We start from the raw sequence: 23,424 nt of genomic DNA, 5'->3' as shown, positions 1-23,424 counted from the left end.
GACACTAAATATATTACATATATTTACTCTAATATTCACTTTAATCTTAATTTAGATATTCTTCACTCGTGCACAACTGTAATCTTTAATAGGAACATATATTAATAATTAAAACTAGTTTATTTTTTGTTTCCAAGTGATCTTTAAAACCAAGGGTTAACTTCAACAACTATTTCCACACCCAGAACAAGTATACGATGTTGGACTATACTATCTTAAGATTCATATACTTAACACCTTAGATAAGTTCCAACCTCCCAACCAATACTTCAACATCAATTGTTTTTCGTATATTACATTTTATTAGTAGTCATTTGATAAAGCTGAAATTTAAATGAGGAAATTTGTAACGTTACAAATACTCTTATATAGCAGTATCTATAAGAAGTGCTTCGATTTTCTCTTTCATGCATTCACTCACAGTGAAGCCATCTGCACCGATGTGATACACATCGTACAATGCCCTTGACATGTTAAGTATTTGCATCAGCAAGGGCATTGGAACAGCAGTTGACCTAAATATTTCTGCTTTCAGATCCTTCCATGCTTCTTCTACTTGTTGCAGAAGCTCTTCATAGGCTTCTTCCTCTGAGACACTAAAGTTTGCCATATAGCATTCGACAGCCGAACTAACATGTTCTCTCTTTTGCTCAAACTGTATGATGTAAAGTGTGTATATGAGTCAACCATCATAAACATAATATGTTACTGAGGTTAAGATATTTGATTACCACAAAATATGTTACTGAGGTTAAGATATTTGATTACCACAATAAATGTTAAAAAGATTGGCTTTTAAAATTCATTTTTCTAATAACTAAAAAAAATAGATATAATTGAGGTTAGCTCCCTGTCCCTCCTCTTTATCTTTTCATGCTTGCCAATATCAATATCTTTAAATTTGCATTTGTAAAAATTAGAAAATTTTGATCTTAAGAAAAACGCACTTAAACCGAAAGAGGGAAGATCTTAAGGAAACGGAGGGAGTAATATATATATATATATATATATATATAATATATTATATATATATATATATATATTGCGTGGAGGTGACACGTGTGTATACATTGTCACGCACGCCTTTTAATATATTTGCATAGATCAGTGTATACGAAAAGTCCCATACTACCTCCGTTTCAAAATAGATAACACAATTTGACTTTTGCACTATTCACACACTCTTCTTTGACCATGTTTTGTGATTTGTATATACAGAAAAATATATTTATGTGGGATCTTGTTGAATTCGTCTTGATATATACTTTCACAATATCAACTTTTATAATATTTACATTTAGGTAGTGTTTGGAAACTTGTATTTCATTTCAAATAATGGAATTCAAATCTGAAATTTAAAGTTTGTATTTCAATTCCTAATTACTATTTTGTAAAGGGGGTTTGATAGAGGAGATAGAAATGGGGGTTTGATGGAGGAGAGAGAAAAAGTATGGGTTTAGTAAAGGAGAGAGAAATGAGTGAAGTTGGGATATAGATACTCATAGAGTTGGATATGTATGAGGAGAGAATTTCAAATGACAAGGTAATAACTTGAATTTCAAATTCTACTAATAGAGGCTTTTGATAAGAATTTGGACAAATTCCATAATTTCAAATTCCATGCCATCCAAACAATAGATTTCATCCAAATCCAGAATTTGAAATGAAATCTTGCTATCCAAACATAGCATTAGGAAATTTGAGATATTAATAGTTAAATTTATATGTTGGCAAAGGTATTCATAGAAATGTGTCCAGTATTTTGAAACATAGGAAGTGTACATGTACATCATTGTCATTTCCTATATGTTTGACAATCGTTTTCTTAATATGAGCACTTTTCTTATTGCAGACATATGTATGATGGACTTTGATAAGGAGTATTACATGGCGTGTTGCCGTTATGACAACGCCTTTACATGTAGTATATATACTAGTGTTTTATATATGCGATGCGTGCGTTGATTGTTTGTGTTTATTCTTAATAAATTTCATCAAAATATAACTATAGAAGTGTGATTTATAATTATTGTCATACAAATTACTGTAATTTATAAAGTTTTTAGAAATTGAAATAAATATTTAGCTGTAAAGTTTTGTAGTCATGTTAAATTTGTAATTTCTTTTATTGAGTAACCATTTTTCTCATTATGTCAAGTTTATTATTGGAATTTTTGACCCATCTTTAAATTAGGAAATGATATAATTGTACAAAATCTAAATATCAAATTATATATATATATATATATATATATATATATATATATATATATATACTACATCCGTTTCTTTTTAATTGTTACACTCTTACTTTTTCTACATAAGGTAAGTTTGCAATCATTGTTGCCCACTATTGGTCCCCTTGTGGTCCCCAACCTTTAATCCCAACCTAACCTTTAATCCCAACATTACCCCCCACCTACCCCATTTAATAAACCGAGCCCTAATTAAAGCCCCCTAATCCCCCTAATCTTCCCTCCATCTTTCCAACTTCTTTTTCAGCTCTCTCTCTCTCCTCCAAGTTCTTGAACATTCTGGGTCTCTCTCTCTCTCCTCTAAATTTGTTAAAACCCTAAAAGATCTGGGTAAAAAATCATCTTTCATTTTCGTAATTATCAATACGCAACATAAATTCGGTTGTTAAAATCATTTTCAGATCTCTCTCTCTCCTCCAAGTTCTTGAACATTCTGGGTTTTGCTCTCTCTCCCTCCTCTAGATCGGTTCGAACCCTAAATAAAGTGGGTTAAAAGTCATCCTTCCTTTTCGTAATTTTCGGTTGATCCACAAACTTACATTTCTGGGCTTGCAAAATTAATTTTCGGGGCTCTCTCTCTACTTGAAGTTCGCTAATTTTGGGTATCACTCTATCTCCTCTAGATCTACACTAACCCTTACATTTCTGGGTTAAAATCGTCTTTTTTTTTGTAATTTATGCTAAACAACATTTGCGTTTTTTTTACCAGTTGTATTCAGATCTCTCTCTCTCTCTCTCCTCCATGTTCTTGAACATTCTGGGTTTCTTTTTTTTTTCTTGGGTAATTGTTGAACTCAGTTGTTTTTCATGAAGAGTTCTTCAAGATCTAAGCGTCGGAGTAGTGGCAAATCTTCATCCTTTCTTTCCATCTCTGTTCCTGTTACTGAATCGCCATTATCTTGGGATTTTGCTCAAGATACTGAAGATTCATATGATATGGGTCCATATTATGCTCCAGATACTCCTGATGCAGAAACTGGTGGGTTGTGTGGATTTTCTCCAAAACTATCCCATGTGCTGATTATTTCTCTCTCCTCCATAATTTTTTATTGTTATTTTGTACTTGTCTCTTTCTACTTTTCAGAATTTTTACCCCCTCTCTCCTACTTTTAACCTTTTGCTTTGGTTCTAATGAAAAGTAAAGTGTAACAATTAAAAAGATTCGTTATATATATATATATATATATATATATATATATATTATATATATATATATATATATATATATATATATATATATACTCCCTCCGTTTCCTTAAGATCTTCCCTCTTTCGGTTTAAGTGCGTTTTCCAAAATATCTTCCCTCTTTTACTTTATTCCCTATTTCTATTTTTTTCCGTTTTTACCCTCTCATGTCTCTATCATATGGTCCACCATTAAATTATTAATTCAATTTTACTCCATTTCTCTCTCCTACTCTAACCCCTTTTTATTTGTTTATTTATATTAACTCCTTTCTCTCTCCTACTTTACCCACCCCACACCTCACACAAAAGGAATCTCCTTGGTATTTGTAGGAACAATAACAAGGAAGATCTTTAGGAAACGGATGGACTATATATAAGTATATATATCTATAGCTAAGGATAAATAAGACATTTCATTGGGGGAGATCATAGCTCCCCTTGACTTATATAATAGAGATATATATGTATAATGTATGGTTGTATACCTTATGTCCAGCCATGTCATCCAAAAGCCTACCATGTATACATGATGCTTTAATAGCCTTCGAATTCTTGAGGATCCATTCAATGGCATCCTTACTTGCGATTTCGCCCATGCCCTGGTAAGTTGCCATGAGCATAAAACAGTAGACCGAGCTTATAGTTGCATTCTTCATGTACTCGTCATATGTTGGGACATACTTTTCATGACACCATCTAGCTTCTTGTAGGTAGGCTTGGCATGAAACTAGTAACTATATGAAAAAATTAAAGTGTTGTCAACTTTTCTAACATATAACTAGTATTTGGACCCGAACGTTGTCCCGGGTCGGTATTGTGTGTCCGAACTTGATATGCATTTTTTCCATTTCCACTAAAATATATTAAGGAAAACTCAACATTTAAAAGGTACAAATATAATAATGTGCATACTTAAAGCATGATTAAAAGCTGGTTGAGATGATAATTGTGTCATGTATAATTGCAAGACGTCGCGTGTTCAAATCTTGTTGCAAGTTAATATTACTTTTGTTAATTGACATGATTTATGTGCACATTGGACAATTTTAGTGGAATAACAGAGGTGTCACGTGGCGTGTATACATTATCACTCACGCCTTTTAATATATTTGTATAGATGACACGATTGTTGGGCTTGGGTCCTTCCTACTTGGAGAAATTCATTTCAGGTTGTGATTTTTTAGGGCAATCATAAATGAATAACATGATTCTTGGCCCAAATAACTTTAGCTTCTTTGAAACGTTTATTTAGTTGAACTTTAGGATGTTTTAACAAATATGGTTGGTATCGGTTGGATCTGGATCAGGTTCATAAAGACCCAAATTCAGATCATTTCATAGATACTAGATCTAGATTCGCTCGGATCCGACTGGCCTAAAAAATTAGGACCCATTTTCATATATTGCTGATTCGATGGACCCGATTCCATAATGTATTTGTCTGTTTTTATGATATTTTGCCCACTTAACTAGAAATTCGCCAAAAAATTAAGCATCTCAATCCCCAATTCGCCGCAAAAATAATTCACAAATTCAATCACCAAATTCAACAATAGTAACACAACTTCAGTTAAATACATTGGCCAAAATGACCTCGTATCTAAAGCAAATTTACAACTTTGAAAATGTTGATAAACAAAATTCACTTCTTCCAAATGTGAAAGTTACGGAGCCTAGTGGCCGTCGTGGCTGGTGGTATTGTATTCATGGATGGTTGTCGTGACGAGAGAGAAGTCGCGGTCAGTAGCTCGTGTTGTGGATGGCGGTTTCATGATGCCTGGTGCAGGTTGAGAAAGAAGGAAAGAGAACGAGAAAGCGAGTGAGAGAATGGTGGCTGGTGGTCGTTCGATTGAATTTCTGACTAACAATGTCACGCAGTATAGTGGATGGCCAGAAAGAGGAATGAGTGTTGGCCGGTAGGCTAGATACTTGACAGACGGAGAGAATGGTGAGGCGTGGTCCTGGTTGGAGTAAGGTTTTTTTAGAGAGTTAGGATTAGAGAAAGTGAATGCGTGATTGTGTTTAAAATTAGACTTGGAGTTTGGACTAGAGATGGCAATATCCAGTGGATCACCCGTCCACCCGGTCCACCCGCCTTAATGGACGGGTGAAAAACCCGGTTTAAACGGATGCTAGACGGGTGACCGGTTAACGGATGCGGGTGACGGATCGAATTCGAGTGGACAATTTTCATCTGTCACCCGACCCGTTAACCCGACCCATCACCCGTTTAGTTCAAAAAAACTTTATTTTTTTTTAGGTCAGCCTAAAGGGCAAAGGCCCACAACCCACTATCTAATTTCACAATCTCACTTTCTCTCTCTTATGCCGCTATTTCTTACTCTTCAATGTAGAGATGGCAATATCCAGTGGATCACCCGTCCACCCGGTCCACCCGCCTTAATGGACAGGTGAAAAACCCGGTTTAAACGGATGCTAGACGGGTGACGGGTTAACGGATGCGGGTGACGGATCGAATTCGGGTGGACAATTTTCATCCGTCACTCGACCCGTTGACCCGACCCATCACCCGTTTAGTTCAAAAAAACTTTATTTTTTTAGGTCAGCCTAAAGGGCAAAGGTCCACAGCCCACTATCTAATTTCACAATCTTACTTTCTCTCTCTTATGCCGCTATTTCTTACTCTTCCATGTAGATCTCACTCTCTCTCTATAATCTATCATCTATCATCTATCATCTATGGCTGAAATTTCAAAGGATCTACTAATGGTTGAAATTGATCAACCTTCGAGAAAGATGCAGCTTCATCATCGCAAGCTTCCAACAAATCCGACGACGTCGCTTTAACTAGGATTCACACTGTTATTCCTAATCTCCTCAACGCGTCTGTCGATTTCTCTCTCTTCTCTTCTTCTTCTTTCTCAATTCGAATTTCGCCGCAATTTATGCATTAATTATTTTGATGTTTATAACAGTAATTATTGTATATTGATAACGTATTCTTGCTGAATTATAATTATTATTTTCATAATTGTTGTTCTAGTGTTGTGTTGTTGATGTTTTGTTGCGTTGCAGTTGATGTTTTTGATGTCGTTTTTTTTTTTTTTATGTTGGTGTTCATGTTCTTATATTTGAATCTAGGGTTTTGAGATCCGAAATCGATTTTGGGTTTTTTGTTCGAACTATGGGTATATGGGGTTAATATCTAGGTTGAGACTTGACTTTGGACAATTAAAGTGAGTCAGGCCAGCTCTTTTTTTAAAAAAATGGATACGCGGGTCTGGGTCGTAAGTCAAATCAAGTATGGGATTTGCAATCTAATGATAAGACCCGGATTCACCGAGTCTGAAATTTTAGGATCCAGATGCAGAAAGACGGATTCCGATCGGGCTTACACAACAAGAATCCACGTCTTTACCGATGAATTTTACCGTCGGCCACCCTCTCCGTTGGTAAGTTTAAAATTTACCGACGGATTTTCCGACGGCTACATTACCGTTGGATTATTGAAATTACCGATGGGTCTTTGGGTGGGTCGGTAATTACCGTTGGCTTGTTAGTTAATGCGTTGGACAAACCGTCAGTAAAAAGACGCGAATTTATCAAAAATGAAAACTACGGTTTTTTAACCAAATACCCCCGACAAATCAACAAATTCACAATATACCCTCAACATTCCAGAAACGCTCCATATACCCCTAAGTTGTCGAAAACGTTCACCAAATACCCTTATTCTAATTGTCGTTAAGTCACCGTAAGCTTTATTTACGATTTTGCCATTGTTAACCCTTAATCCTAATTCCAATCTGACCCTAACCCTAACCCTAACCCTAACCCTAACCCTAACCCTTACCCCAAACCCTAACCCTAACCCAGCCCAACACCACTCCAACCCCCGCAAATCAACAAATTCACAATATACCCTCAATATTCCAGAAACGCACCATATACCCCTAAGTTCTCGAAAACGTTCACCAAATACCCTTTTTCTAACTGTCGTTAAGTCACCGTTAGCTTTATTTACAATTTTGCCATTATTAACCCTTAATCCTAATTCTAATCTAATCCTTACCCTAATCTAACCCTTACCCCAAACCCTAACCCTAACCCAGCCCAACACCCCTCCAACTAGGCCTAACCCCCCCCCCCACCCAGCCCCACCCTTCCCCCTTCATCGCCGCAAACCCCTCCCTTCAACCGCCAGCCTCCCCCCTCCCCGGCAACATCCCTCCCTCTCCCCCTCCCCCTCCCCCTCTTCGTTCACCATTACATCAACTGTTCGCGCAGGGTGGTCGGATTTTCGCGCAAGGTGGGGGATTCTCGCTGGGTGGGTTAGATTTTTGCGCAGGGTGGTCGGTTTTTCGCGCAGGGTTGTCGGATTTTCGCCCAAGGTGGGTTAGATTTTCACGCAGGGTGGTCGGTTTTCGCGCAGGGTTGTCGGTTTTTCGCGCAAGGTGGAGGATTTTCTCGGGGGTGGGTTAGATTTTCACCGCAGGGTGGTCGAATTTTCGTGCAGGGGGCGGGGGATTCGACGGAAAACGAAGAGGGGGTGGGGGAGTCCGGCAAAGAACGAAGAGGGGATGGGGGATTCCGGCGGAGAACGAAGTGGGGATGGGGGACGCCGGCGGTGAACAAAGATGGGGTAGGGGCAGTGAAAGAACTAGCGGTGGGGGAAGGGGAGGGGTAGGGGCTGGGTTGGGGTGGAGGGGTGGTGGGCTGGGTGGGTTAGGGTTTGGGGTAATGGTAAGGGTAAGCTTTAAGATTAGGGTAAGGGGAAGGGTTTGATTAGGGTTAAAATTAGGTTAGAATTAGGGATTAGGGTTTAAATGATGTCAATATTGTAAATAATACTAACGGTGAGATAACGATAGTTAAGAAAAAGGGTATTTGGTGAACGTTTTCGAAAACTTAGGGGTATATGATGCATTTTGGAACATTAAGGATAAATTGTGAATTTGTTGATTTGTCGGGGGTATTTGGTGAAATAACCGTAAAAAGTAACAATTACCGACGGCCTTTGGATAGTACCGATGGCTAGGCCGTCGGTAAAGTAGATCTAAATAAAATTCCCAAATTCGACGACTTCAGTCCATCACTCTTAAACCACTCACGACGCAAACACTTTTAAACCTTTGCTTTCTCTCTAACCGCGACACCGTCGCCGCTCACCGCCGTCACCGCTCACTTCGTCGCCGTCACCGCTCACTTCGCCGCTGTCACCGCTCACTTCGCCGCCGAGCTTCTGCCGCCAACCACTCTCATTTTTCAGGTTGATTTTCCACCTTTTTTAACTTTTTTATTTTATTTTTTATGTAATTAATTAATTTTGTTGTTGAATGAATAATTTACATAGTATAATTGTATGTTATTTGTTATTGTGAATGAATTACTTGTTATTGAATTATATGATATGATATGCTAATTATATAATATAATTTATTGCTGAATTATATATATATGAAATAATTGTATGTTAAATTATATGAGATGACTTGTTGTTTAATTATATTACATGATATGATAATTTTTTGTTGAATGTATTATACTATTTGCTAATTTTTATGTTACAGTTGTTATATTTACTATATATATTATTGAATTGTTCTTGCTAAAGTTTGTTGTAGTTGTAGTTGTAGTTATAGTTGTAATTGTGGTTGTGGTTGTAGTTGTTGTTGTTGTTGTAGTAGTAGGTTTTCGAGTTAAGATATGTAGGTAGAAACTTGTTGTTTAATTATATTTATATAAATTCTTATGTACAAAGCATCCAACATTACACAACACATCAATTTGAAAGATAATTACTATTTGGTTTTATAAAGTATATGATTGTTTAAAAGTGTATGATTTTGTTCAAAGTGTATGAATTATACTAAAGTATATGATTATGATTATTGTATCATTAAAGATTATGATTAAATAATAAACATGATTGAAGATTATGTTATATATTGATTATCATTAATGTATATGATTATGATTAAAGTGTATGGTATTATGAATATATGATTATGATTAAGATTGAAGTCTTTTTCTATATGATTAAATTATGTGATTATATGATTAGGAGTTTTAAGTATATAGGAATTTAAAGTATTAAATTTTAGAAATAACATATACAACACATCAATTTAAAAAAGATAATGACTTTTTGCTTATTTTAAGTATATGCTTATTGTTTATGATTATCTTACATGATTATGAAAAGATTATGATTATAATTAAAGTATGATATTGATTAAACTATGATAGTATGAATATATGATTATAATTACGATTGAAGTATATGGTTATATGATTAAACTATGTAATTATATGATTACGGCTATAAAGTATAGGAATTTGAAATATTCAATTCTAGAAATCACATGCACAACACATCAATTTAAAAAAGATAATGACTTTTTGCTCTTTATATGATCAATCATCAAGGGTATCATAGCGCCAATATGACCCTTATGAAGTATTCATTATTGTGGTATAAGTAGTGAATGTTATGGAATTGATGCTTATTAGTTGTGTGTAGAAGTTCCAATTATGAAAAGAAAGGAGCATAGCTGGATGTACAAGAGACTTGATGGGTGTTGTCTGAGGACTGAGTTTGTCAATGGGGCAGATGAATTCATTGAGTTTTGTCTACAGCATCTCCAATTAAATGACAATGAGAAAATAAAATGTCCATGCGTCTGGTGTAGAAATATGCGGTATTTGGATGTGGACACGGTCAAAGTACATTTGCACAAGAAGAGTTTTACCCCGAATTACTTTGAATGGTTATGTCATGGTGAAAGTGCCACGAGCTCCACCTCCTCTACTCAGTCAAATCCATATCGGGATATGGTTGTGGATGCGTTAGGGAATATTGCAGATTGTGCCATGTTTGAAGTGACAAACTCAGACGAAGAAGTTGAAGAAGAACCCAATGCTGAAGCTAAGAAGTTCGTTCTTTGACCTTCTCAAGGCAGCAGAGAATCCCTTGTATGAAGGGAGCAAGATGTCTGTGTTGGAGATGGCTGCTAGAATAACAAGTTTGAAGTGTGAATACAACCTACCACACAAGTGTGTTGATAGATTTGCTTCCTTATTGAATGACGTGATCTCGGACAACTACCATATGGGTAGAACTTTCTACGACACAAAGTAGGTTCTAAATGGCTTAGAACTTCCACATGAGAAGATACACACATGCCCGAGGGGTTGTATGTTGTTTTGGAAGGACAATGCACACTTAGAAAAGTGTAGCGTATGCGGAAGTGATCAGTAGAAGAAGACTTCTAAGGACAAACTTATTCCCATAAAAGTCCTAATATACTTTCCAATAACACCGAGGTTGCAAAAGTTGTTTGCAACTAAGAACATTTCGAAGGAAATGACATGGCACGCCAACAATCCTCGAGTGCAGGGTACCTTAGCACATCCGAGTCACAGTGAAGCTTGGAAGCACTTCGATAGAACTTTTCTCGATTTCGCCTTAGAGCCTCGAAAAAAACCAAAATAAGCCATTTTTAGCCTCCAAGTGACTTGTGATCCATGTCTTTTGCTTGATTCCTCTTGGAATGATTCATGCAAGTATTAAAAACCATAAATGCACCACAAGTGACATGTTTAAAGCTTAGAAACAAGAGTTAGGTTGAATGGTAAGAGATTGAGAACGAAAGAACCAAAACAAGCCTAAATCACGCCCTTTTTGACTTAAGTTTCAAGTCTTTTGCTTGTATGCCCCTTGAATGAATTCATCAGAGTCTTAGAAACCTCATATGCACCAAAATTGACATGTTTAAAACTTAGAGATAATAGTTAGGTTGAATGGTAAGAGATTGGGAAGGAAAGAACCAAGATAAGCAATTTTTAGCCTCCAAGTGACTTGTGATCCATGTTTTTTGCTTGATTGCTCTTGGAATGGTTCATGAAAGTCTTAAAAAGCATAAATGCACAATAAGTGACATGTTTAAAGCTTAGAAACAATAGTTAGGTTGAATGGTAAGAGATTGGGAACGAAAGAACCAAAACAAGCCTAAATCATGCCCTTTTTTATTTTTGTTTCAAGTTTTTTGCTTATATGCCCCTTGAATGATACATCAAAGTCTTAGAAACCTCATATGCACCAAAAATTACATGTTCAAAACTTAGAAGTAATAGTTAGGTTGAATGGTAAGAGATTGAGGACTAAAGAACCAAAAAAAGCCATTTTTAGCCTCTAAGTGACTTGTGATCCATGTGTTTTGCTTGACTGCTCTTGGAATGATTCAATCAAGTCTTAAAAAGCATAAATTCACCATAAGTGACATGTTTAAATCTTAGAAACAAGAGTTAGGTTGAATGGTAAGAGATTGGGAATGAAAGAACCAAAACAAGCCTAAATCATGCCCTTTTTTACTTTTGTTTCAAGTCTTTTGGTAAAATAAAATGTTTAATAGGGGAAAAAAGATTGGAATGATTCAATCAAGTCTCTTGGACGGATTGCGCCTAGGCTGGAGTGTGGGGTGAGGTAGTGAACTAGGCAAGGTGATGAATAAGATAAGGGGAAATCCTATCATCCAAAAAATCATAGGAGGAGGAGATTGGAGTGTGAACTTTAGCAAACGGGGATTATCTCTCATCAAATAGGACATAATGGCTTATAAAGATTTTTCGAGAAGAAATATCATAACACTTGTAACCCCTATATATGATTAGGAGGATATCCTAAAATGACACATGGGGTGGAACAAGGTTGAAGTTTATTGATGGTGGTAAAACCAGAAAAAGGGTAACTTATGCACCCAAAATGCCGAAGATGAGAATGTTGAGGATCCCGTTAGTAAAGAATGGTGAGTGGAGATTTGTAGTTTAATAATTTGCTTGGATGAATATCCAAGACTATGACAAAGGCATGATGCCAAAAAGATGGGGGTAAGGAAGCATGAGCCATCATAGTACGAAATGTGTTATTAATGATGCAATTTTAGTTTCGGCTTTTCCATTTTGAGATTAAGTATGGGGACAGAAAGCCGGAAAAAATAGCATTTGGCTTATAATTTTTTTGAAAAGGACCATTATCAAATTCTTTCGCATTATCACATTGAATATTTTTGACCTCCTTTTCAAATTGAGTATGGATGAAAGCTCTAAATGAGAGAAATGTAGAGAAAATATCATATTTTTTTAGAGCGAAAAAGTCAACAAAAAATTACCACGCCAAGTTGTTGTGTCATCAAGGGGTGTGGGTGATGGACATGAGATGATTGCACCAAGGGCATCCTCATCAATGGTGGTCGTGGAGTCAGCTGTCGATGTCGAGGGTAATATTACCCACCATGTAAGTCTCCATAAGGCTTTTATTTTTGCCTCTGGTAGTAATAGAGATAGTACCAAGCATGAAAAAAGTCTTCTAATATAACTGTGAGTAGAAGTTCGGTGAAAAAAGGATTTAATGTATGTGAAGTTTTCGATGAGGGTGATTGGTCAAGGTGTCAATGGTAAAGCTGTGAGTGTGGTGGGAGGGGAGTTAATTGGTTCGATTACTAATGAGGTGAGTGTCCGAGCAATAAGTGGTGAGATGGGTACTAATTAAGGGGATTGATGGGGTTGCACTAGTGGAAAAAACCTTACATGTCACTTAAAAACAGATGCGGTTTTGTAAAATCGCATCCGAAAAAGCAAACAAAAAATAAGAGGGAAAGTTTGCAAAAAAAATCTGATGTCGTCCTCAAAAAACCGCATCAGATTTAAAAAAATGTTGCGGTTTTTAAAAAATCTGATGCGGTTCTTGGACCGCATCAGAAAATCTATCCATGAAGTGATGAAATAGTCCAATATCCGGGGCCCAAATCTCATGAAGTATATCACGCCTCCCTCCTAAATCCCTTATCTCATTTCTAACCTAAATCCCTTATCTCATTTCTCTCTCTTCACTCCACGCCCCCATACCTCTTTCCTCCTTCCTCCCTCATTCTTCCTCCCTCCTCTGAAACGACGAATATCTAAACCCTCCTCTGTTCTCCCTCCTCTGAAATGACGAATATCACTTACTTTTTTCGTATTTCTCTATCGAAAAATTTGCCGAACTTTGTTCGTGTTCGTTGTTCATCGAAAGCTCATCGATTTCGTTCGTTGTTCGTCAAAAACTCTATGCCATTCGTTTCGTTTGTGTTCATTGTTCGTGTTCGTTGTTCGTTGTTCTCTTCACCATCATCGTTCGTTTTATAGATCTAGGGTTCTCTTTTAGATTATGTTATATATATTTTTGTAATTTATTATTTTTTTTACAAGTTTGTCAGATTTTTATATTTTTTGTACACAATTTCATTTTTTAATTTAATGTGTAACTTTTTTTTTTTCTATATTTTGTATATATATGTAAAATTATTGATTATATTTTATATGAAAAATTATTGTGAAATTATTGTCTGTTGTTAGTAGTAAAATGCTTGACTTTGTTTTGGCACTGCTTCATGCTTGTTGTGAAAACCTGATGCGCGACACTATTTTTTATTTTTCAACACCCACAATCTGATGCGATTATTGTAGAAAACCGCAGCAGATTCTCACTATACTAATGCGGTTTTTAACCGCATTAGTTTCTTTGGGCGAGCTAATGCAGGCCCATCTGATGCGGACCAAAACCGCATCAAAAAAGCTCGATTTTGACCACATCATATGGGCTTTTTTCCACTAGTGTTGGTCAGTAGAGTAGTCCACTTTTGCATGAGAATGGAAGGGGGAACCGAGGGGTCATTAGGGGCGGAGATGGCCGAGTTGGAGGCGAACGAAATAAGGGTGCTGCGCCAGGAGGGTGTAGGAGTCGGGAGAGTGTGGGAGTCGTTTGTCCATGAAGGAAGGGGTTACACTAGTACCGGGGGAGGTGGGGAAAATGCGAGAATGGGCAGAAGTGGAGAAAATTGGCTCGTAAACAGGGAGATGCAATGATGGCGAATCGTGGGGGTGAGCATAATAAAGAGGGAGGTACCAAAAGAGGGGGGAAGAGGCAGGAAGAGGTGTTGGAGGTTTCGAAGGTGTCTAAAATTGGTAGCCTGAGTTATGATGTTATAGGATGGCGTGTGGCGAGGTCTGACATGGAGCAGACCCGATGAGCCCAATGAGTATTTTGAGCTTCAACTGTAGAGGGCTTGGTAACCCCTCTTTAGTTAATATCCTCTGTGATTTAATCAGAAGCAAGGCCTCCTTTTTTATTTTCTTGTCAGAGACGAAGTTAAGTTGTGTTGAGTTTGGTAGAATAAAGGAGCGATTGGGTAATTTTCATTCCCTAACTGTTGATTCGGTGGGTCGGTCAGGTGGTCTTGCATTGCTGTGGAGGAGGGTTATAGTGCTTGATCTCAACTCTATGTTTATCCACCATATTGATGTGAAGATCAGTGAAGGTTTAGGAGATGAGGAGTGGAGATGTACGAGGTTTTATGGATGGCCTGAGGTTCACAACAAACATCTTTCATGGTCCCAGTTGGAGTCTCTTGCTACTCATTCTTTTCTTCCATGGTTGTGCATTGGGGATTTTGACGAGATTTTCTTTTTACATGAGAAAAAGGGTGTCAATGAGAGAGTTAATTGGCAAATGACAAACTTTAGGAGGGATGTGGATGTGAGTGGGTTGCATGATGTGTCGTTTAGTCGTTATGAGTATACTTATGATAATGGGAGAGAGCTTTATAATAATATTCAGTGTCGATTAGATCGGGCTCTGGTTTCTAGTACATGGTTGGATTTATTCTCGGATGGTCATTTGTGGCATCTAGATAGAGAATGGTCAGATCACGCTCCTATTAAGCTTTTTCTGTGGAAACGTGCTATCGATGTTCAATTGGGTCCGAAGCCGTTCAGGTTTGTGATGCAGGAGCATCTAGCTTTAACCAAGGTCTTCTTATTCAACATGATCACAAGGAGAAGATGGTGAAGGAAGTACAATTCATAAGCTTAACTAGCTCGGTTTTTCCTAAAACTCTTCTTAAGCATCTTAATTAGGTTAATCTTTTGCTAATCTCCTTTTAAGCAAGATTAATTAGTACTAATGATACCTTAATCATCATTAAGTATTGATAATCAAGTTTAGTAGGTGATTAACTAGCCTAATTAGGTGCATTAGTTAAGCTAATCTTGTTTAGAGCTAATCTAGCTTAATCTCCTTGTAATCCGATTTTGTTAAGACTTAGGGAGGTGTATTTTTTGAATTTCCAAGCCACCTCAAGCTTGATGATGAGCTCATGGATGATTAGAAGAACCATGTGAAGTTCACATGGGCAAAGAAGCTTCATCAAATGCCTTGAACTTTTGAGGATATTTAGTTTAAGAAATGTATTTTAATATTCCATTGGTTGTTTTTCTGATTTTTAACTTCCAATAGGGTAGCTTAGATATTTTGTAGGAGGTGTGATGTAACAGTTGTAATATTTATTTCTCTTAGTTTATTGTCCTAGTTGGCATAGCAAATGAGCTGAGTTTTGGACATGTTGTAGATATATATGTTAACTTCGTAATCCTTTTGAAATTAGACCATTCTAGTTGAAATTGAAACTTTTATGACAAATATACTAAGCTGTGTGCATAGTGTATCTTTGGGTCAGTTTTGACCATTTATCAAACCTTTACTATTTTGATCATCTAAACGTTGATTTGGTGATTGAAACTCAAAGTGGACTCAAACTAGAAGCTCATTGTTATAGTTTGGTCTTGATTGGTGGTACTTTGGCTTGTGGAAAGTGGTGGTTGTTCGAGTTAATCGAACCGGTTTGATACATTGTTCCTATCTTTGTTCTTTCTTAATTCGAATGCTCTTGTTGTCTAAACCTATATGTATCATTTGGTATCAGAGCTTAAGGTTGATTAAGAGCATTCAATTCATCCCATAAACATCCTAAAAACACTCCTTAAACCCAAACACAAACCCCCCCCCAAAACCGAACCTATTCTATGCCCAAACACAGTTCTTTTCTTTCTTTCTAGCCTAAATTCATTGTGGTTGTATTAATCATGAGTGGAGGTGAAGAAAATCAGTTTAGGAGAGGTATGAACATGAATGAAGCAAGGTTGGTTGGAGTAGAAAATCAAATAGCTACCTTATCAGAACAAATGGCTAACATGATGACAGTTCTGAGAGATGTGGGGTTAAGAGGACAAATGAGGAGAGAAAATATGGAGGATGAAGGTGTGGCTTATGATAGTAGTGAGGAGGTTGTCTCTGAGACTTCTAGGACTAGGAGAAGGCCACGAAAAGTTGATGATTTTAGGGACATTAAGTCAAAAATTCCTGAGTTTGATGGAAACCTTAATCCAAATGTCTATTTGGAGTGGGTTTCAAGATGTGATCAAATTTTTGAACTTGAGGAGTATGATGATGCTAAAGCTTTCGAGGTTGTTGTAGCTAAGCTAAAGGGGTATGCATCCCTTTGGTGGGAGAATGTTGTATTAGCTAGAACAAGAAAGCATAAGCCTAAAATCAAGAGTTGGATAAAACTTAAGAAGAAGATGAAAGAGAAGTTTTTACCTTCCACTTATACTCTTGATTTATATAACCAATTAGCTGATTTGTCTCAAGATCATAAAGGAGTTGAATATTACATTCATGAGTTTGAGAAATTGATGATGAAACTAGATGTTCAAGAGATGGAGGAACAAACCATGTCTCGTTTCTTAGGAGGATTGGACAAAGACATTCGAAGGAAGGTGGAATTGCAACCTTATTCTACCTTAGATGAACTCTTCAAGCTTGCCTTAAAAGTGGAGAAACATCTAAAGGAGAAGAAGAAAAAAACATTTGTGAGAGGAACTTTCCTACACTAATGGAGGTTCGAATGTGAAGCAACCATATACATCTCCTTACACTCCAAAAGGGGATAGTTCGAAGGTGTTAGATAAAGGGAAGAAAGTGGTTGAAGAATCCTCAAAGAAATCTGATGTGAAGTGCTTTAAGTGTCATGGTTATGGTCATTATCAAGCTCAATGCCAAACAAAAGAGTAATGACTCTACTTGACATTAAAAACATTGAAGAATCACTTGAACATGAAGGAGACAAGAAGAGGAGTTGAAGAGGAGGCCGAAAATGAAGAAGAGTTGGTTGGAGAAGTGACTCAAGGAACATTTAAGCCTTGTTTTAAGAAAGTTCTTCATCAAAGAAGCTGAATTGATTCCATCACAAAGGGATCAAATCTTTCAAACAAATGCTTGATTGGAGGGAAGATATGCTCGATGATCATTGATGGAGGGAGCTGCACCAATGTCGCCTCATCTTCTATGGTGGACAAGCTCAATCATCTACTTTCCAACATCCAAAACCTTATAAGCTTCATTGGCTTAATGATGGCAATTGTGTGGAGGTAACAAAACAAGCTTTAATTAGCTTTTCTTTTGGTGATTCTTATAAGGATGAAGTTTTATGTGATGTATTACCTATGGATGCATGTCATGTACTTTAGGTAGACCTTGGCAATCTGATAAAGAAACTTGCATAATGGTAGGACTAATACTTACACTTTCATGCATATAAGAAGAAAATTGTGCTTAGTCCTAGTAGCCATGGCCGAAATTTCTAAACCAAAAACACACCACCTAAAACACAAAACAAAAAAACCTTAATCCTTTCTAAACCTCAATTGATAAAGCTGTAGAAAAGGGGAAGGTTATGTATTTGTTGTTGTTATTGGATGAAAATGATGAAACCTTAATGAAGTGCACGAAAAGGTTAAGCCTTTAGTGATGGAGTTTGGTGATGTTTTTCCTAATGATCTTCCATATGGTTTACCCCCTAGTAGAGGAATTGAACACCAAATTGACGCACCTTTACCTAATAAACCAGCTTATAGATGTAATCCTGAAGAAGCTAAGGAGTTGCAAAAACAAGTTAGTGATTGTTAGCTAAAGGATTTGTGCAAGAAAGTCTTAGTCCATGTGTGTGCCTGTCTATTTTGGTTCCAAGAAGGATGGTTCTATGAGGATGTGTGTATTGCGGCTATTAACAACATAACAGTAAGTATAGGTATCCAATACCTAGACTTGATGATTTGCTTGATGATTACATGGTTCCACTATATTTTCGAAGATTGATTTGAGAAGTGGTTATCATCAGATTAGAATCAAAGAGGGTGATGAATGGAAAACAGCTTTTAAAACTAAGAGTGGTTTGTATGAGTGGCGTGTGATGCCATTTGGTTTGACAAATGCTCCTAGTACTTTCATGAGACTTATGCACGAGGTACTCAGGCCCTTCATTGGTATCTTTGTTGTTGTTTATTTTGATGATATTCTTGTGTATAGTCAAAGTGAACAGGAACATCTAGTGCATCTCAAGAAGGTTTTCCTTAAACTAAGGGAAAAGAAGCTTATGCAAAGATGGAGAAGTGTGAGTTCTTTACTTCAAGGTGACATTTCTTGGATTCATAGTGTCATCTAATGGCATTTCTATGGATGAATCTAAGGTGGAAGCAATCAAGTCATGGCCAGTTCCTAAATCTATCACTGAGGTTCGAAGTTTCCATGGTTTAGCTTCTTTTTACAGGAGATTTATCAAGAACTTTAGCACCATATTGGCGCCATTGACTGATGTATCAAGAAAGGGTCCTTTATTTGGACTCCTGCAGCACAAGAAGCATTTGACAATTGAAGAAATATGCTTAGTAAGGCTCCTGTTCTAGCCTTACCTGATTTCAAGAAAGTGTTTGAAGTGGAGTGTGATGCAAGTGGCGTGGGCATTGGAGCTGTTTTGCAACAAGGAGGGCGTCCCATAGCTTATTTCAGTGAGAAAGCTCAATCAATCTACGCTCAACTACAGCACTTATGATAAGGAGTTATATGCTATTGTTCGTGCCTTGACTCATTGGACTCATTATCTCATACCAGCTCAGTTTGTGCTTCATTCAGACCATCAAGCTTGAAGTACATAAATGGACAACATAAGCTCAGTCCAAGACATGCAAAATGGGTGGAATTCCTTCAGTCCTTTGATTTTGTTTCAAAATATAAAACTGGAGTTTCTAACATTGTTGCAGATGCTTTATCAAGGAGGCATTCTATGCTTTCTCTTATGGAGGCTCGTGTACTTGGCTTTAGTCATCTTAAAGAGCTATATTATGGATCCAGATTTCTCTTTATTGTTAGAAGCATGCAAAGAAGGATCTCATGGAGCTTATTCATTGCAAGATGGCTTTCTTTTTCGAAACAACAAGCTTTGTATCCCTAAATGCTCATTAAGGGATTTGCTAATCAAGGAGGTTCATGGAGGAGGACTAGCAGGACACTTTGGCATTAACAAAACTGTTGATGTATTGCAGGAACACTTCTATTGGCCGAAACTTGCAGGAGATGTTCATTTAGTTCTAGCTCGATGTTCTATATGTCAGAAGGCTAAAAGTTCTTTTCATCAAGGACTTTACACGCCTCTTCCTGTTCCAGTTCAACCATGGGAAGATGTGAGCATGGATTTCATTGTTGCTCTACCTAGAACTCAAAGGCAAAAAGATGCAATCATGGTGGTGGTAGATAGATTCTCTAAAATGGCTCATTTCATTCCTTGTAATAAAACTGATGATGCTATTCATGTTGCTGATTTGTTCTTTAAAGAAATAATTAGACTTCATGGAGTACAAGTCTATTGTTTCTGATAAAGATGTAAAGTTTCTTAGCTATTTTTGGAAGACATTGTGGAAGCTTTTAGGTACTAAGTTGCTGTTTAGTACTACTGCTCATCCTCAAACTGATGGCCAGACTGAGGTGACCAACAGGACTTAACTATGCTGCTAAGGACACATTGTGAACAAGTCTCAAAGAGGATTGGGATCTAAAGCTAGCTCATGCTGAGTTTGCTTACAATAGATCACCAACTTATGCTACTAAACACTCACCATTGGAGGTAAATTATGGGATTAATCCTTTAAGTCCTATTGATTTACTTCCATTTCCTATTGATGACAATGTAGCAAGGAAGCTGAAGTGAAAGCAAAAGAAATGAAGCAACTTCATCAACAAATTCGAACCAGAATGAGAAGGTGAATGAAGCATACAAGTTCGAGCAAACAAGCAAGGAAAGAAGTTTTTACAAGCCAGGTGATCTAGTGTGGTTACATCTAAGGAAGGAAAGATTTCCTACAAGGAGGAAGAACAAGCTAATGCCACGAAGTGATGGATCCTTTCAAAGTGCTAGAAAAGATCAACAACAATGCATACAAGATAGAATTGCCAGATGAAATGGGAAACATCTCATGCACATTCAATGTTGGTGATTTAGCTCCATATTGCAGATGAATTGAGTTACAAGAAGACCTTTTCGAACCTGAGGAGAATGATGCAGGAGCATCTAGCTTAACCAAGGTCTTCTTATTCAACATGATCACAAGGAGAAGATGTGAAGGAAGTACAATTCATAAGCTTAACTAGCTCGGTTTTCCTAAAACTCTTCTTAAGCATCTTAATTAGGTTAATCTTTTGCTAATCTCCTTTTAAGCAAGATTAATTAGTACTAATGATACCTTAATCATCATTAAGTATTGATAATCAAGTTTAATAGGTGATTAACTAGCCTAATTAGGTGCATTAGTTAAGCTAATCATGTTTAGAGCTAATCTAGCTTAATCTCCTTGTAATCCGATTTTGTTAAGACTTAGGGAGGTGTATTTTCTGAATTTCCAAGCCACCTCAAGCTTGATGATGAGCTCATGGATGATTAGAAGAACCATGTGAAGTTCACATGGGCAAAGAAGCTTCATCAAATGAGAAGAGAGAACTTCATGGCAAGGAAAGCAAGCTGCCAGTTCCTAGGCGTCCCAGCAGCCTTCCCTTTGAAGCTTTTGGGCAATCATTTCTTCTACTGCAAATGCCTTGAACTTTTGAGGATATTTAGTTTAAGAAATGTATTTTAATATTCCATTGGTTGTTTTTCTGATTTTCAACATCCAATAGGGTAGCTTAGCTATTTTGTAGGAGGTGTGCTGTAACAGTTGTAATATTTGTTTCTCTTAGTTTATTGTCCTAGTTGGCATAGCAAATGGCGTCCAAATGAGCTGATGTTTGGACATGTTGTAGATATATATGTTAACTTTGTAATCCTTTTGGAATTAGACCATTCCAGTTGAAATTGAAACTTTTATGACAAATATACTAAGCTGTGTGCATAGTGTATCTTTGGGTCAGTTTTGACCATTTATCAAACCTTTGCTATTTTGATCATCTAAACGTTGATTTGGTGATTGAAACTCAAAGTGGACTCAAACTAGAAGCTCATTGTTATAGTTTGGTCTTGATTGGTGGTACTTTAGCTTGTGGAAAGTGGTGGTTGTTCGAGTTAATCGAACCGGTTTGATACATTGTTCCTATCTTTGTTCTTTCTTAATTCGAATGCTCTTGTTGTCTAAACCTATATGTATCAGTTTGAGTAGCTATGGGCTACTGATGTTGAGTGCGAAGGTGTTATAGAGAATGCTTGGATTAGGGGGGGTTCGATGGAGGCTAAGAGGGAGATGTGTGCGGGGGATTTGCGGGAGTGGAGTAATGGGAACTGTGGGAAGATTTTTGCTGAGGAGAAGAACAAGAGGAAAGCTCTGAAGAAGTTGAATTGGGGAAGGTTGACGGAGTCACAGTTGGATCGGAGGAGGAGATTAATTAGGGAGATTGCCGAGCTGGTGGGTATAGAGGAAGTGTATTGGAAGCAGAGGTCTAGGGTGTTATGGCTTGCTGAGGGGGATAGGTCGAAAGAGGAAAATTTCGATTAGCAGGATTAAGGATGATGATGGGGTGGAAAATGTGGGGGATAAGGTGGTGGCTCGTGTGGCAATGGACTACTTCCATCATATTTTTGCTACTTACCATCCTTCTATGATTGATGAAGCTTCGTAGGATTTTGAGGCTCGTGTGACTGATGATATGAACAATGTGTTGCAGCAAGCATATAGAGAAGAAGAAGTTCGAGTAGCTGTGAGTCAGATGCACCCTATTAAGGCCCCAGACCCTGATGGTATGTGCCCTATGTTTTTTCAGTCCTACTGACATATAGTAGGGCCCTCTATCACACAGACGGTTCTGAGTATTCTTAATGGGGACGCCATTCCTCGGTCTTTTCATCGAACTTTCATTACTCTGATTCCTAAAAAGGGTAATGCTGATCATATATCCGACTTTCGACCGATTTCTTTATGCAATGTGATCTATAAGCTTCTTTCTAGAGTGTTGGCTAATCGCTTGACGATTTTCCTAGACAAGATTGCGTCTGTTAATCAGAGTGCTTTCACTCCGGGGCGCTTGATTACCGATAACATTTTGATGGCTTTTGAGCTATTTCATCATATGTAAAATCTCAAGACTGTAGAGGGGTGTATGGCGATGAAGCTTGATATGTCCAAAACCTATGATATGATTGAGTGACGTTTTTTGTGTTGATGAATGGTAAACCGTCATAAGATTTCTCTCCATATAGAGGGATAAGGCAAGGTGATCCTCTTTCACCTTATCTGTTTATTCTGTGTGCTCAGGTGTTTTCTAATTCGTTGAGAAGAGCGGAGGAACGAAATGTTTTGAAGGGGGTAAGAGTGGCGCCTATCACTAGTAGAATAAATGCTACTTGCTGCGGTTAAAAAGTGCCCTATTGCTGTGGTTTGGGGCGCGCAACAATTAAGGGCGCAGCAATAGGTATTAATTATATTGCTGCGGTTTTAAACCGCAGCAATATATACCAATATTGCTGCGGTTTTTTAGGCCAAACCGCAGCAATATATTAATTTTTTTTGTACAACAGGTTTTTTTTAATATTAAAATACAGGTATATTGTTGCGGGTTTTTTCTCAAAACCGCAGCAATATACCAGGCAGGTAAAAAAAAAAATTTTTTTTTTCATTACTCAAAGTTAAATTTTTGGTAGTTATACTATAAACATTTTTAAATCTAAGAAGACTATTATAGTACAATAACAACACAAAATTAATTAATCTAAACTGTCATATATTTAACAAAAATAATAATTTTACAAACCCTAGGTACAAAATATATAAAAAATGAAAACAGCATATTAATAAGGAAAAATTTAAAAACTAAAAGGAAAAAAATACATAT

At 37.1% G+C, this 23,424-nt stretch overlaps 1 protein-coding gene across 3 annotated transcripts in view; it reads right to left on the bottom strand.

The window, feature by feature from the left end:
* Positions 1–243: 243 nt before the first annotated feature.
* LOC104891339 (sesquiterpene synthase 2) overlaps positions 244–23,424 on the bottom strand; it is a 51,690-nt gene continuing 28,509 nt past the window's right edge. For 2 of the 3 annotated variants that reach the window (XM_010677020.3, XM_048642853.2), the window contains exons 6-7: positions 3,929–4,177; positions 244–655 (exon numbers count right to left, since the gene is read on the bottom strand). In XM_010677020.3, coding sequence (XP_010675322.2) covers positions 365–655; positions 3,929–4,177 — 540 coding nt within the window. In that variant the 3' untranslated portion in view covers positions 244–364. The remainder of the gene's footprint in view (positions 656–3,928; positions 4,178–23,424) is intronic. The other variant, XM_048642854.2, reaches the window with a different exon arrangement.

The sequence above is a fragment of the Beta vulgaris genome, chromosome 4, assembly GCF_026745355.1.
Source record: "Beta vulgaris subsp. vulgaris cultivar EL10 chromosome 4, EL10.2, whole genome shotgun sequence".
Lineage (NCBI taxonomy): Eukaryota > Viridiplantae > Streptophyta > Magnoliopsida > Caryophyllales > Amaranthaceae > Beta > Beta vulgaris.
The sequence above is the reverse complement of the archived record's forward strand: the minus strand, read 5'-3'. Positions and strand labels throughout refer to the sequence as shown.